We start from the raw sequence: 13,998 nt of genomic DNA, 5'->3' as shown, positions 1-13,998 counted from the left end.
CCCCATTCACACGGATCCGCGATAACGATTACAAACGCTGTATTATGCTGCTAGGCCAGCAGTTAGCGATGTAACTTTGTAAAAAACTTGTTGTTAAATAAACCTCCCCAACTACTGGCCTGACAGCATAATAAAATGTTTTTAATCGTTTTCGTGGTTCAATATGAATGGGAAAATTGTTTTGACAACATTGCCATCTCGAAAAACGCAAAGGAAAAATTTTTCTGTTTTTAGTACATCGTTGTCCTGTAAATGTACCCTTAATGACCTGCTCGTTAAGAGCATGATTTGCTGCCACCTACTGGTGGTTGATTAAGCGAGTGATTAAGATTCCATACTGTTGTTTTGTTGATTGTAACAAGCTATAGTTAAAGAGATAGAATGCATTTACAAATAAACCATTAAGAGTGAAATATGAGATAACATTGTTAAATAGAACAGATATAATAAAGTAATAGCAGTCAAAAATGTTTTTATCTTTTTTTCCTCACTGGGGGGCCACAATCTCTCTTTAAAACGGGCCTCTGTATTGCAAAGACTGCCTCTGATCCATATATTTGCCTATTCATCTGTGAACCCCCTTAACCACTTTGTGGCTTCATTCTCTGATATGATCATGGTCACATGACCAGGACCATGGTTTGAAAATGCGAACACAGTTTGGCCACAGCAGTTTTAGAATGAATGTTTGCAACACCATGACCCACTTCAGTCTGTTAATATTCCCACATGTCAAGGCCTGGTTCTTACAAACAAACTCCTTAATAATGGAACGAGAAGTCACTTTTTCCTTAGATTGCCCTTTGTGTACTATCCAAACATCAGCTAATTGTAATGGAAATGCCCAATACTCCAATTCAGGACTCAAAGACCTGCTTTAATAGAGACAGTGTGCAACCAGAGATCCACATTCAAGAGCATCAGGCGATGTAGGAATAGACTATTTAGGCATTTTATGCTTTTTTGTTCAACATTTTTGTTGAGAATGGTTTATATTATTTTTCTGTTCTATTTCTAACCAAGACATTTTCGGTTCTCAAATTTACATTGTATGTTGACTACATTTTGCAATATTTTAAGCTCAAGAGAAGCTGGAAATTTTTTATGTCTTTAAAAATGTATAATAAATAATACTATAATTGAAAATTATTTTACAGAAGCTATTATTTATAGGAATCTCCTGTGACCTCATCTACTGTACATCTCTGTGGTTGAAAACCTCTACATTAATAGCAGGTAAAAGAAAAGAAATATAACAGGGTCGCCAAACCAAGAGAGGACTGTGTGACAGCATGAGAATCTGGGTCAAAAATAGCAACAGAGAAGTGAGAAACGAACTAATAGACTAGAGTTCTGCTTTTCATCATCACCGCCATTTCCTTTCATGTATCTAGTGTTTACAGCACACACACACACAGTTTATGTGGCTTTTTATGCCCAGCCCTTCTTCTTTATCTGAAATCGACTTCACACATTCCTAAGCACTGAAAGCATGCGTCTTATTGTGTATCAAGCTCTCGGATGCATTACGGTCAATAAAGTGAGATCTAGTCTTTTAATAGCTTGGTTTGAATAGATCTAGACATAGATAACTGTATTTTGAACAATGCCTTTGTTTTGAATTGAATTTAGAATTGACACATTTATAGTGAGACGTTCAAACATAGTTATTTTCAATACTATCTTTCGGTCTATCAATGAACAAAAACAAATCTTGGCAAACATAAGGCCTAAATAGGCCTATAGATTTATGTTGTCACACAGACGTTCATTGATTATACAGTCGTAACATAGACTCAATCAATGAATCATGCCAGAAGCTGTAAGTGCTTATATGACCTATTCAGATGCCAATATGATTGCTAAAGCCACTATTTGCACAGTAATAACTATAGTCAACCAGCATAAAGCAAATAAACAAGAAATGCATATGACATCACATTTCCCGACCCAGATTTTGTGACATTCTATGTTAAAGTTTCCGTAATATAGCCTATTGCCTAAGGTTGATCTACATAGGTGACATTTAAGGTTCTGCCTTCAAGTGAACCTGTAACTTAGGCTATATGTCTGAGTTGGGCACATTATTACCACATGTCATGCATATTACACTGAAAAAAATGATTTTTGCTGCTTGTTCAAATTGCTTGATTAAAATGAGCTTAAGCAACACAATTGCTATCAGGGAACTACACTAACCTTTTCCACTGGTGGCACTTGCGCTACTAACTTTTTCAGTTACTGGCGCAAAACATGATTTGGTCGCACAAATTATTTATAGTACGCCGCTCTGTAATGAAACTGTATTGCATACAGATGTGTTTTTTATTTTACTTGCCATCTTTTAAACCACATGCCTTCTTGTTTTTGTTTTCTTTAACATTGGTTGGGATAGATTTACTGCAATAGAAAATACAGTACACAATAAAGTGCCAAATGGATTTCAACATGCTATGGTTGGCACAGATGGGCAGACTCCTGAACTCTTAAGTAGTGATGCACCGATGTGAAAATTGTGGCCGATATCGATAATAACCGATATTAATATTGCTGTTATGGCCGCTATCGATATCTCTGTATAGAAAACAAATTTACTGACAATCAAATAAAGAGATATTTTCCAAAACACTTTTTTTTTTTTTTTTTACACTTTAGAAATGACTTATGTTGGGCACCTTTACCTGTGTGCAAAATATGTCACACATAGGACACACATGCATTATATTGCATTGCATTGCATATAATGTGTGCTGGTCAACTTGTCTAAAATTAAGAAATCCCTAGAAAACAACAACAACAAAAAAAAAAAAATTGTTTTTTAAAAAAACAGGTGTACAATAAAGATAGGCTACTTAATTTATTATTCCAATAACCAAATATGATACTAAATAGCACAGGGAAAAGGGCTTCTATTTGTGACGTGCTGTCTTTGCATTTGAACATTGCGCATTTTAAACAGGACAGGCATTAGCTGCATAAATGTTAGCCAATACAAACATATTTATAGAAAACAGTTGACAATGAATAGACAGGAGTCCAATAATAGCATAACGAATCACGTATTGTAAAAATAATATCAAGTAGGCTAAGTTTGACGAATCCGACATATAACGAGGGCTGTGTTGTAAAACGTCCGTCATTTAACGAATTTTAAAAACACGGATGGATAATACAATATGCTTTCCGACATTTTGACAGAAAAAACAAAACAAGCAAGAACAAAATTTAAACTATAGCCCGTCAATTTTCATTTTACAATTATCTTCTCTCTGTGTGTGCGCGCGCGTCCGTATTTGTGTGAGAGAGAGCTCGCGAGTCGCGCAGATACAATGGCACGTTTTAAGTAGGCTAACGGTCGCGGGGCTGAAGCCAACTTATGTGTTGAATGCTCAGAGGCTCAGAGCACGTTATAAAACGTATTCTTAAAATACACATTTCTGTTTTAATAAATGGTCATAGTAAATCATAGCGCATATTGCCTAAAACATAGGTACAAAAATAATCAGTGATACATTTGCGACCCATTAAAAATTTTGGTCGCAATGGCATTTCAAAAGGTCGCATATGCGACCATTTTGGTCGCAGTGTAGTTCCCTGGCTATACATTTTGTCCAAACTTAATTTGATTGTGTTCAATCTGCTTAAATATGGGTTAAATTTAAGTTTACTTAATCCATTTGTGTTGGATTACATGAATGATTTGTGTTGCATTAACTGAAACTGGGCGGTGCTTGTTAGTTCCCAGCATGCTTTGCATATGGCTGAATTAAGAGCGAATAAATGTTGAAATTAAGTGTTATTTTATGTGTTTTTGAGAAAATTAGAAAAGGGGAAGACTTGATAGTGTGTAATTGTGTTTAATGTTCAATTGCATTCAAATTATTAGAACCATTTTCTAAGGGTTACCATTGTGGAGAAGAGTGGAGCATTTGGTTAGGTTGTGGACTGATTCAGCAACACTCATAGTAAATGCTTTGGCTGGAAGAGTGTGTAAACTTAGCATTTAAAATTGGTTCATGCACTGAAAAGATTTATGAATTTATATTTAGTATAATTTACTTTGTTGATTGAACATGAATAGTCTGTGTTCGTCTGTGTTATTTGAACGTGAATAATCTGTGTTGATGGAACACAATTGTGTAAGTGGCTACCAAAGCAAACAATTTGTGTGCAACCAATGTCCACTATTCAATTGAGTAATTGAATTATTTTTTTCAGTGTAGTTGGAAGTAGCTTAAAAAAAATTATATTGTGGACAAAAAGTCCAAATAACTACATCTGAATTCAAAATGATGAAAATTATTCACTTATTTATAGGCATCAAAACTAGGCTAAATGTTTGTGAACTGTGAAAATCGCACATAGGATTCTATACAAATTGACCCTTCGTTAAAATCAACTATGAACACATAGTTCAATGCACAGAAATTTGGAAAAAAAAAAAAAAAAAAAAAATCCAATATGCAACTCTGTGGGTACCTTGTGTCACTCTTATAAGTGACCCGTCAACAATATTTAACCATATTTTGGTTAAATACTACGTGCGATTTTCACAGGTACAACTTGCGGACAATATTAATGAAATAAATAGCCACTAACAAAGTAGCCAACACTTTCATGACTATATTTCTTCACACACTTAAGTACACTTTTAAAAAGTGCACAAAGTGTCATTGTTTTGATGGTCTTTTGTCGTGGTTTGATGTGTAGTAGGCTACACTTATTTTGATGTGTTGACTAACATACTAAAGCACATGTAAAGAACTTTTTATTTTATTTAACTTTTATTTAGCATGGCTACATCTTGCAAGTTTCTCAGAATTGCATGATATAAAAGTCGCAATAGTGTGAAATAAAGTCAGAATTGTTCTTTTAAGCAATTCTTACTTTTTTTCTCAGAATTGAGGGTTCATATATAGGGACATATTTAATAACAGCTTGCACCAGCGCACTTTTGCCGCAAACATTTTTTATGGGAGGAGAGTATTTAAACGAATCGCACAAGGTGATTTACTAAGGTTTGCTCTAGTCAAATGTATTTGCGCCATTATTTACCGCCCCAAAAATGCAGGTCTTAAACCATGTGCTAAAATCTTGGTAGATTTTGTTGGCCATTACAGAAATTATAATGACAAGTCAAGTTTCTCCTCAGAATTTGAATTTATAACTCGCAATAGCGAATTTATTTAAGTCAGAATTGCGAGATATAAACTCGCAATTGCAAGAAAAAGTGAGAATTGTAAGAAAAAAAGTGAGAACTGCGAGAAAAAAAGTGAGAATTGCGAGTTTATATCTCACAATTCTGAGAAAAAAATATTGCGATCAGAATTGCGAGATAAAAAGTCGCATCTATCTTTTAAATTGATTTATTCGGTGGCGGAAACAAGCTTCCATGCTATTCAGTATTAGATTTAATGTTAATATATGTTAAAACTTCTAAATTACAACATCATTACAGATGAGTAATTACAAATACATTTAAAATAATAATAAATTAAAGAAATTACATTAATGTACTGTATATTAGTTTACAATACACATTTGTCAGTGCATTCAACAGTATACTTTAACCATATTTCACAACAGATGTGATTATAAAATCCTTTAAGTGGGTCTAAAAAGCACTCAAAATTTTAGCTAATTGCATTTAATATATATTTAAATTATAACACATTTTCAATTAATTATTAACATGCAATTAAGTGTTTTAAAACAGCATGGTATTCATGGTTATATATTTTCATAATAAGCACTTTTTAAAAGTATGCTAAAATGCAATTCTTTTCACAGGGTAGGTATGAAGCAAAAGGAGATTACTGTGTAAAGTGGCAGACCAGACTGAATGAATATTAGGAACAATGGCTGGTTGTTTGCAACATGCCTGTTTTGTTTCCAATCAGTACAGCTTATACACTTTTCACAAAGATAACCCTTTCAAACAGTTCCCTCATAATCTGTTCCATTGTGAGCATTTATATTTGAATGAATGATAGAAACTGGACTGTGTCTGTGAATGCTTAATGTTTGTAGGAGTTGGACAGCAGGTATGCAAATGTTTTTAAAATGTTGCAAACAGCACTCGGAAGAGACATATACAAAAGGCTCATCTTTAAAATAGCACAATACGAATAACGCAATACAATGTTTGAGACAACACCCTTGGCTGCAACTTCTTAAGCCGTCCACCGTCACCACCCTCGAAATAGTCTTCTGTTACTAGCTAAATGGCTGAAACATAAACTTCCCAAGGATTTTGGCAGATATTTACATTAAATGAAACGGTGCCATGGTAATTGCTGTGTAAAGACGTCAACGCTACACTCATTAGAGTCCAGCAACTGCTTGGCTCAGTGCGGGAATTTCACCGGCCTTTGTGTTTGTGTGTGATGGAACAAATGCTTTTCGCAAGTCAGGTTATTTTTGGGTTGCGTGATGTCATAGTACCTCCAAGCTGAGAAACGTATCAGAAATGCCAAGTTTTTTTTTTTTTTTTTTTTGTTGCTCATAAGGCACGGTTCAACAACCCGAGACAGGAATGAATGAGAATTCCCCGTCGCAAGAGATGACGCAATAAACGGGTGATGTCAGTAGCTGATTCACAACAAATACAACACTGAGGTCATTTAGAGGAACACAATACCATAAAAGATTATATTCTACTGAGTTTTACTCTTTTCTTCTGTTCCTCCACCCTAGTCCACTTGTGCAATGGGTAGTCCCCTGCAGCATAGGCACAACTGAAGGAGTTCTTTGCAATGCAAATCTGAACAGCTAGCAAAGTAGCTGACCAGTTTAAGAGACTATCCTTGTGGAAAAGAGTACTGAATGTAATCTTGTAGTGTACTTTAAAATCTGTACTTGAAGATAGTATAATAGGACTACTAATCAAATCAAAGGCCACTTAAGTGTACTATACTAAGTACATTTTTAAAAAGTGCCCCTATTTACATAATCAGTACTCTTTGTTGCAAGTGTCCTAAAGTGTTGTTCTCAGAAGGGGAGATAAACGTACATTGTTTCATAAGGAAGTAAAAGCAATCAAAGACCCCATAAAATCAACGTTTTGTGGATTTTAGTTAGGTTATAAAGCTATTTAGCTTTATTAGTAAGCTAATGCTGGTGCACTCAAAAAAGATGACGAAATAAACTTTTCGCAGATACACACAATTATTACATTTCATCTCTCTCTTCCGGAAAATAAAGCAAAAATGTATGACTTATGTATGTGCATAGGCCTATATAAAAATCACTAATAAAACGCTGTCTAGAACAAAAAGTTATTCCTTCAAATGTCATCTGCAATGAACAGTCCTGTTCCCCATGCACATACTATGTGCATATTATAGTAATTGCAATAACTGGGTAATAACTACTAATCCTGAATCTGCCTCTAAACCTAACCTTAACCTATGTAGTTACTTTATAATACCCAGTACTTACTTAGGTAAGTACACTGTAGTGCTCTGTAGTGTAAGTACAAGTAAGTGCACATACTGTAAAATAAAGTGCAACCAATACGTCATAGGAAACAAAATTGTGTTAGTCAAACCATTTCATTGGATCTTCGTGTAATATTCTTATAATCTCAACTAAAGCAACAGCAGGCCATGTATTAGTACGCCTGTCAGACATGGTAAAACTCCTGTGATGTTTATGTAGAATATCGGGATTAAGAGCCTGACTTCCTGTTTGTGTTCTCACAAGTCCAAGAGGGCAAGGAAGGAAAGTTTTTGGAGGTACCAAGCGCACTGTTTCTTTGTTTAATGTGCTTGCGTCAGTCCCATGCAATCACAGTGTATATGTGGTTTAAGACGACTTTCCTTTGAGTCACGAGTAGATAACACCGATATAACAACAAAGGTGAACGTCTGTGTCATGGAAAAAGGTGTAAAGGCCAAATTTACATTCCACACATGGCTAGGGCCATTACGTAGAGCATGACAGCCTGCAGGACTGGTGCAAATACCAATGATGCTTTCTCACTAACTTAACAGTGCAGTCAAACTGCTGCTACAGCATTATAACTCATTGATATGGTATATATATATGTATATATATATATATATATATATATATATATATATATATATATATATATATACACACACACACGCGTATTTAAATTTAATAATTAATAAACAATGTTGCAAGCAGGATTTGATCTTGTATCATTCACATGAGTGAGCACCACAGCTACAATAAACCTGTTTAGCCTATGTTTTACAAAAACCCTACTTGCCATTACATTCCAGGTTAAGTGGAACTTTATTGATAGCATCTGTGGCATGCTGTCAATCCTCAAAGACATTATTTTGGCTCGTCTCGGTTTGTAAAAAAAGAACAAAAAGTGTGTTGACACAATGCTTTTACAACAGAAGTCTAAGGGGCAATTATATACTGGAAAAACTGTTAAATGCATTTAAACACATAGTTTATACAAGCTTAATATAGTGTCGCTTATCAACAGTCCATGCAGTTATGTCAAAATGTATCTCATCACAATTAAAAAAAACAGTAAACACAGTAAAATGTGAGCAAAGATGTCAAGAAAGGAACACATAACTACATGATTTATCTATCTGTGCAGCACTTTTCCATGGAACATATTCCACTCACAAAAAAAATATGCTGGGAATGCATAATCAGAAGTGCATCTAGATAAGATGAGACAACAAAACCATTCAGACAACTAGGCCTACAGTTAAAATATACCACATTTTGGCTACATATGGATTTATCAATAAAAGCTTTTTAACAAAAAATGTAAGATGCACAACCGAGGGATGAGCCAAAACAACTTTCTGTCGTAATTGACAGCATAGCAAGTGCTATCAACAGAGCTTGAATATTAATTTGGGTTGTGTTGTCAATTTTGCTCTATGTAACACGGTCAACGTGATTTTGGAGCACTTTCAAAATTTTAAAATGCACAGTGACAACAAAAACAACGGTGTCTGAAAATGGGACCGGAGTCTCTACCTCCTGAACTCAACATGTTGGTTTAGATGCAAAAAATCACACACGCTCCAGACACACACACACAGTGATTTCATTAAGCCCACAAACTCACTTTGTGTGTGCTGCCTGGGGCTGAAGCAAGGGCTCGGAAAACAAAGCAGCCTTTTTTTATTCAAGCGAACGGTAACACGAGAGGCATGGCTGGCAAGCGGAGGGGAGAAGGGGGCGGAGGGGACTTGGCCAAGGGACAAAATGAGTATGTGCTCCACCGTGCTGAAATGGTCTTTTGTGGCCCAGGCGTCAGGGTGATGAGGCAGGTAAGCCAATAGGAATGCCACATTGATCCCCAGAGCCATAGTCAGGACTTTATTACTTTAAACAGAAAAACAGAAATGAATGGAGATGGAAGTAAGGATGTGAATGGAAAAGTTTTTTTTTTATAAATTCATAAGATTCTTTCAGTACTTTTGAGGGATACTTATTCTTGAGTCTTTTTGACAAATTAATTGAAAAGAATCAGTACATAGGTGGCACGAAATCAGAACTACTGTAGTTTTTGATTCCCAAGCCTAGACACACATAAAAGACCCTTATTGTGCCGATACAATACAGTGATGGTATATGATGCTAATACTATCATGGCACTTTGATATCTCTTGTGAAAAATGTACTTAACTGTATTGAATGTGCACTTGTAGTGTACATAAAATCTTAAAAGTTAGGCCTATATTTTTTTTTTTAAACTTGAAACTGCACATAATATATTAATGAAATAAAAGTCAATTAAAGTGTACATGACACACATTAAGTACACGTTTTACACTACAGTACGTTTTAATCATCTTTTGTCATGCTTTAAAGAAGTAACGTAAACTTAAAGTTAGAGAAGGCAATTTTGGAGAGGCTAGCAATAGCAAGTTAGCTTTGAAAGCATAAGGTCCCACCCTCCCTTCAGAGCTTCTCAAAATCCTCACATGAACGCGCACAGCCAGAGTCTGCAATGCGTCACGCGTTAAATATACCTCATGTCTCAAAGCACATAACATTACAATAACAATAAACGTAAACAACTTACAGAGCTCTTACTTGTACCGCCTGACTGCTGCAGATCCATTTCGGCGTTGATATTGTTGCCAAAGAAACGCATAAATCCGAGTCTGAGGGCGTGAACAGCTCCGGGTAGAAAGTGTTGCCGTATCTAAATTACGGTTACGACATGCGTGAACGCAGCATAAGCTCGTTGTTTTGGTTCATGAGGAACTGTAAAATGGTGCTGCTGTTTGTTTTTGGCGCTTGGTGGCTGTCAGTCTTCAACTCTTTGCTGCATAGCCTCATGTTCGCGCGAGCAGGGCACGCGGAGGTGTGCAAATACACTGACAGGCAGGTAGGACACATTTTTTGGTTCTGACTGAGACCAAAAGATACATGTACTTTTTTTTTTTTTTTTTTTTTTTTTAGACACTTCTATAAGCCTATTAATTGCTATCAGGATGTGAAGAGTTTCATGCATGTAACAAAAAAGGGGTTTTGAAAAGCATTGCCTATGATGTGTTGAATAACATACTAAAGCCCATGTAAAGCGCTTGATTAAAATTGTAACTTTACTGTGTTATTCATTCATATATTTAATTGTATACACTAATATATATATCCTACTAAATTGCAACTTCATCATTACAAATATAACTAAATGCATGACAGCCTAGTTTCAATAAAACGACAGTAAAGTATATTTTAGTTTACTATAACTACTTTAGGGCAGTACATTTTAACCATATTTCAAAGACTTTTTTTTTTTTTTATCAAATGGCATAAAGATGTATGTTTTAAAGTCCTCCTACTTAAGTGGGTCAAAAAATCACTACTAATTTTTCACAAGGGCTGAGTTTACAATGCACTACTGAATGATTACCATATTGCACCATGGCACATGTCCATAAAAACATGGTAATACTACTGTACTTTTTTGTTCAAGACAGTAATAGGGAGCTCAGCATTTGAAAACACACACATAAATGCTCGTCTGCCGGTGTGACTGGAACCAGACTTCTCTCTTCACCCTGAGATCATGTGTTTACCCACTGTGGTAACCCACCCATTTAACTTTCTGCAGCAATCCGTCTTGGAAACACTAAACACAAAACCTCTCTTCTTACACTCATGCACATTCACGAATGCACACATAAACACACTGCTCCACCTTCTCCAAAATCGCAAACTGCACACTCCACCCACACCTAACGTTCACACCGTCCTACATTACAGTCGATTCAAGCACATGTGAGACTGACACCTCGTTCCACTCGTTCATGCTTTTTTCATGGCGAAGTTAAGCTGCTTTGATTTGTATTATAATACAAAATCTCCATTCTTCCAAATAAATCAACCAAACCATGGTTGGTCTGAAAAGAATATAATCCTAATGGGATTAATTACATACTGATTTACTAACAGCATGGCATTCAACAACACATTTCAAAACCAAAACGTGTGCCAACTGTGAGATTAAGGCCTTACAAACAGCAGTATTTGTGTGTCAGTGTACTAAACGGAGTGAACATCCTTCTAGCTAAATATTATGTTGTTATTTAAAACAAACAGAGATGTGCTAAATAAAAAAACAGGGACCAAAAATAATGTTGATGTCATTTTTAATTTGTCATTTTGTGGGAACCTCATAGGGATTTTAAATATTAAAACATAGACATCTATAGTAAAATAAGAAATAAAGAACAGCCTAGTAACAATCTAGCAACACCCTGGCAACCAGCCACAACACCCTAGTATCGCAATGGATACTTTTGCACAGTTCTTCTAGAACCGTTCTAGTAAAATTCTAGTTGTTACTACTTCATAATAAATTAACAAGATCTTCGTCAAACATTCTAAGAAGCTTTAAGAAGACCAAGTTAGAACACTTTTATTGTAGTAACAATCACTGTTAACTGTGGTATTTTGGTGGAAACTGGTGCGACGGGTGAGCCATACTGCCCCGGGTAACAGAAACCATCTGTGACCTCATAATTGAGCACCCAACATAGTGAAAGAGTAATCTGGACACACCTCCAACCTCTAAATCCCAGCTAGACAAAAACAGAAGTTTGCTTTTGTTCCTCACTTGTTTGTTTTCTCTTTTTGAACTGACCAGTGAAAGCTAATTTCGTATAGTACATTATTCTTTCAAAAACTAAATGTGGCTGTACCATGGTAAAACGACTGTATCATATGCTAATTGAATGGGACTTTGACATACACCATTGTACTAAATGATTAACATATTCACTGGTACAATGATTCACTATTTACACTGTAGAATTTTGGTGTGGCCTAAAATAATAGTCTTAATAAAGTTTGCAGTATGCATCATAATCCTATTCCAGAGTTTCAATAAATGTGTATGACAGAAAATATTGTCTGAGGAAAGTGATCAGCCGCTGGCGGTGAAAAATGTGTTTACTTCGTTTTTATTGTATATTGCTTCCACTTTCTATATGGACTTATATATTATTAAAATAAAACACAAACAACATAAAATTGTATTATTATTAAAATCAGTCTGTGTAGATCAAACATGAAGTTCACTCTATGTTTAATCAAAGAAGTTTAGCAGATTTCTTCTTATCTAGGGACCAGCAACTCTTATCTAAATCTTCAACATTTAGATTTAATGCAAAACAGCTTTAAGATCAGCTCATAAGAAAATATCCCTAACAAAACAACAAGCCAAAGATTGTCTCTCTTGTCTTTTCTCTTTTCACTTTTGTCATTCATTTCCTGTCGATAAGCACACGACCGAATGTGTATTTTGTATAGTCAAATGGTGGCTAGTGCAAAGCGGTAACTTAACCAGGAAATACGGTCCTTCCATGCAAAGACTCTTCTCAGCCATGCAAATGAGCAGGAGTAAGAGGACTATATGGGAGTTGCACGGTACAGAATTACCTGTGACTCCCCTGATACCAGACATTGTGTGCTTTACAGTGGCCGCATTTGTAAGAAAACAAACGAGTAGTGATTTTTAACCAGCTGCTCTTCCCTGAGGAATGGGGAAACACCCACTGATATCCAACCTCCTTAACCTGTAGGTCTAGAATGGTATCTTGGTACACAAGAGTTTTGTACTGTTTAACTTTCTTTTATTATAAACTGACACATGCTTGCCACAAACTGTGTGATTATAATTATACATTATATTAAAGAGGATTGAAGAGGAAACTTGCCAATTTGTTGTTCAAACCACTGAAAATAAAACCACAAATCTGCTCTTTTTGTGCTATTAACACCCCAGGCCTATGAGGCCAGTGGTGGGTGAACAGGAGATTGATGGTGTGATCTGGGCATTCCAAAGAATGCACTCCTTCAGGGATCCAGAGAGAGCCATACACATTCCTCTCTAGGGAAAGACGACACATGTGACTTAAACCCAACTATTTGGTTGATGTTCAGCCTGTGTACAGCATGATTATTTAGACGCCTATTTTGTTGCCAACCACATATACAAAACTCCTCCTAACACCTAATTTTCTTTCTTTTATTTTCTTTTTGTTGCTCAAACTCAAAAGAAAGTCAAAACCAGCTATAGAGAAGGTATGTCACATGGAGATGTGCAGAGATGGAACTAACTGCATTGTCTGGGAACCTGCAGTGAGAAAACAAACTCCTGGAGGAAACCCAAGGGAGCGGTTCAGAGGCGGAGGACACACCATGGCCTCCTACTTTGGGAGGAAACAGGCTTCATTTCCTCCTCTTTATCCCATGGACAATGGACTGCTTACGTGTTGGACCAGCAGGGAAAATAGGCTGGGCAAGGAACAAAAGGGACAACCCGATCAAATGGAGACTGTCCTTGCCTGGTACAGATGCTTTAATTATTTATTACATAGATGGCAGAACAATTTTGCAGTTCTTTAGAGATTGAGGGAAAGTAAAATGTGTCCCTAGAAGAGGATAAATTGAGCCTAGGGGGAGGAATTGAGTGATGCTGCCACATTACCCTCCAAGTGAATGGAAAAAAGTGCCTATGGAACAGAGGGAGCCATT

At 36.0% G+C, this 13,998-nt stretch overlaps 1 protein-coding gene across 2 annotated transcripts in view; it reads right to left on the bottom strand.

Annotated features, from left to right (window-relative positions):
- prkd2 (protein kinase D2) overlaps positions 1 to 13,998 on the bottom strand; it is a 40,970-nt gene that overhangs the window by 24,911 nt on the left and 2,061 nt on the right. The window contains exon 1 of one of the 2 annotated variants that reach the window (XM_079885075.1): positions 10,034 to 10,252. The exons of the other annotated variant lie outside the window; for it this stretch is intronic. Within the exon in view, the coding sequence (XP_079741201.1) occupies positions 10,034 to 10,105 (72 nt within the window). The 5' untranslated portion in view covers positions 10,106 to 10,252. Of the gene's footprint in view, positions 1 to 10,033; positions 10,253 to 13,998 lie in introns of those variants that run through there. 2 annotated transcript variants of the gene reach the window in all.

This window comes from Squalius cephalus, assembly GCF_949319135.1.
Source record: "Squalius cephalus genome assembly, chromosome: 11".
Classification (NCBI taxonomy): Eukaryota; Metazoa; Chordata; class Actinopteri; order Cypriniformes; family Leuciscidae; genus Squalius; species Squalius cephalus.
The sequence above is the reverse complement of the archived record's forward strand: the minus strand, read 5'-3'. Positions and strand labels throughout refer to the sequence as shown.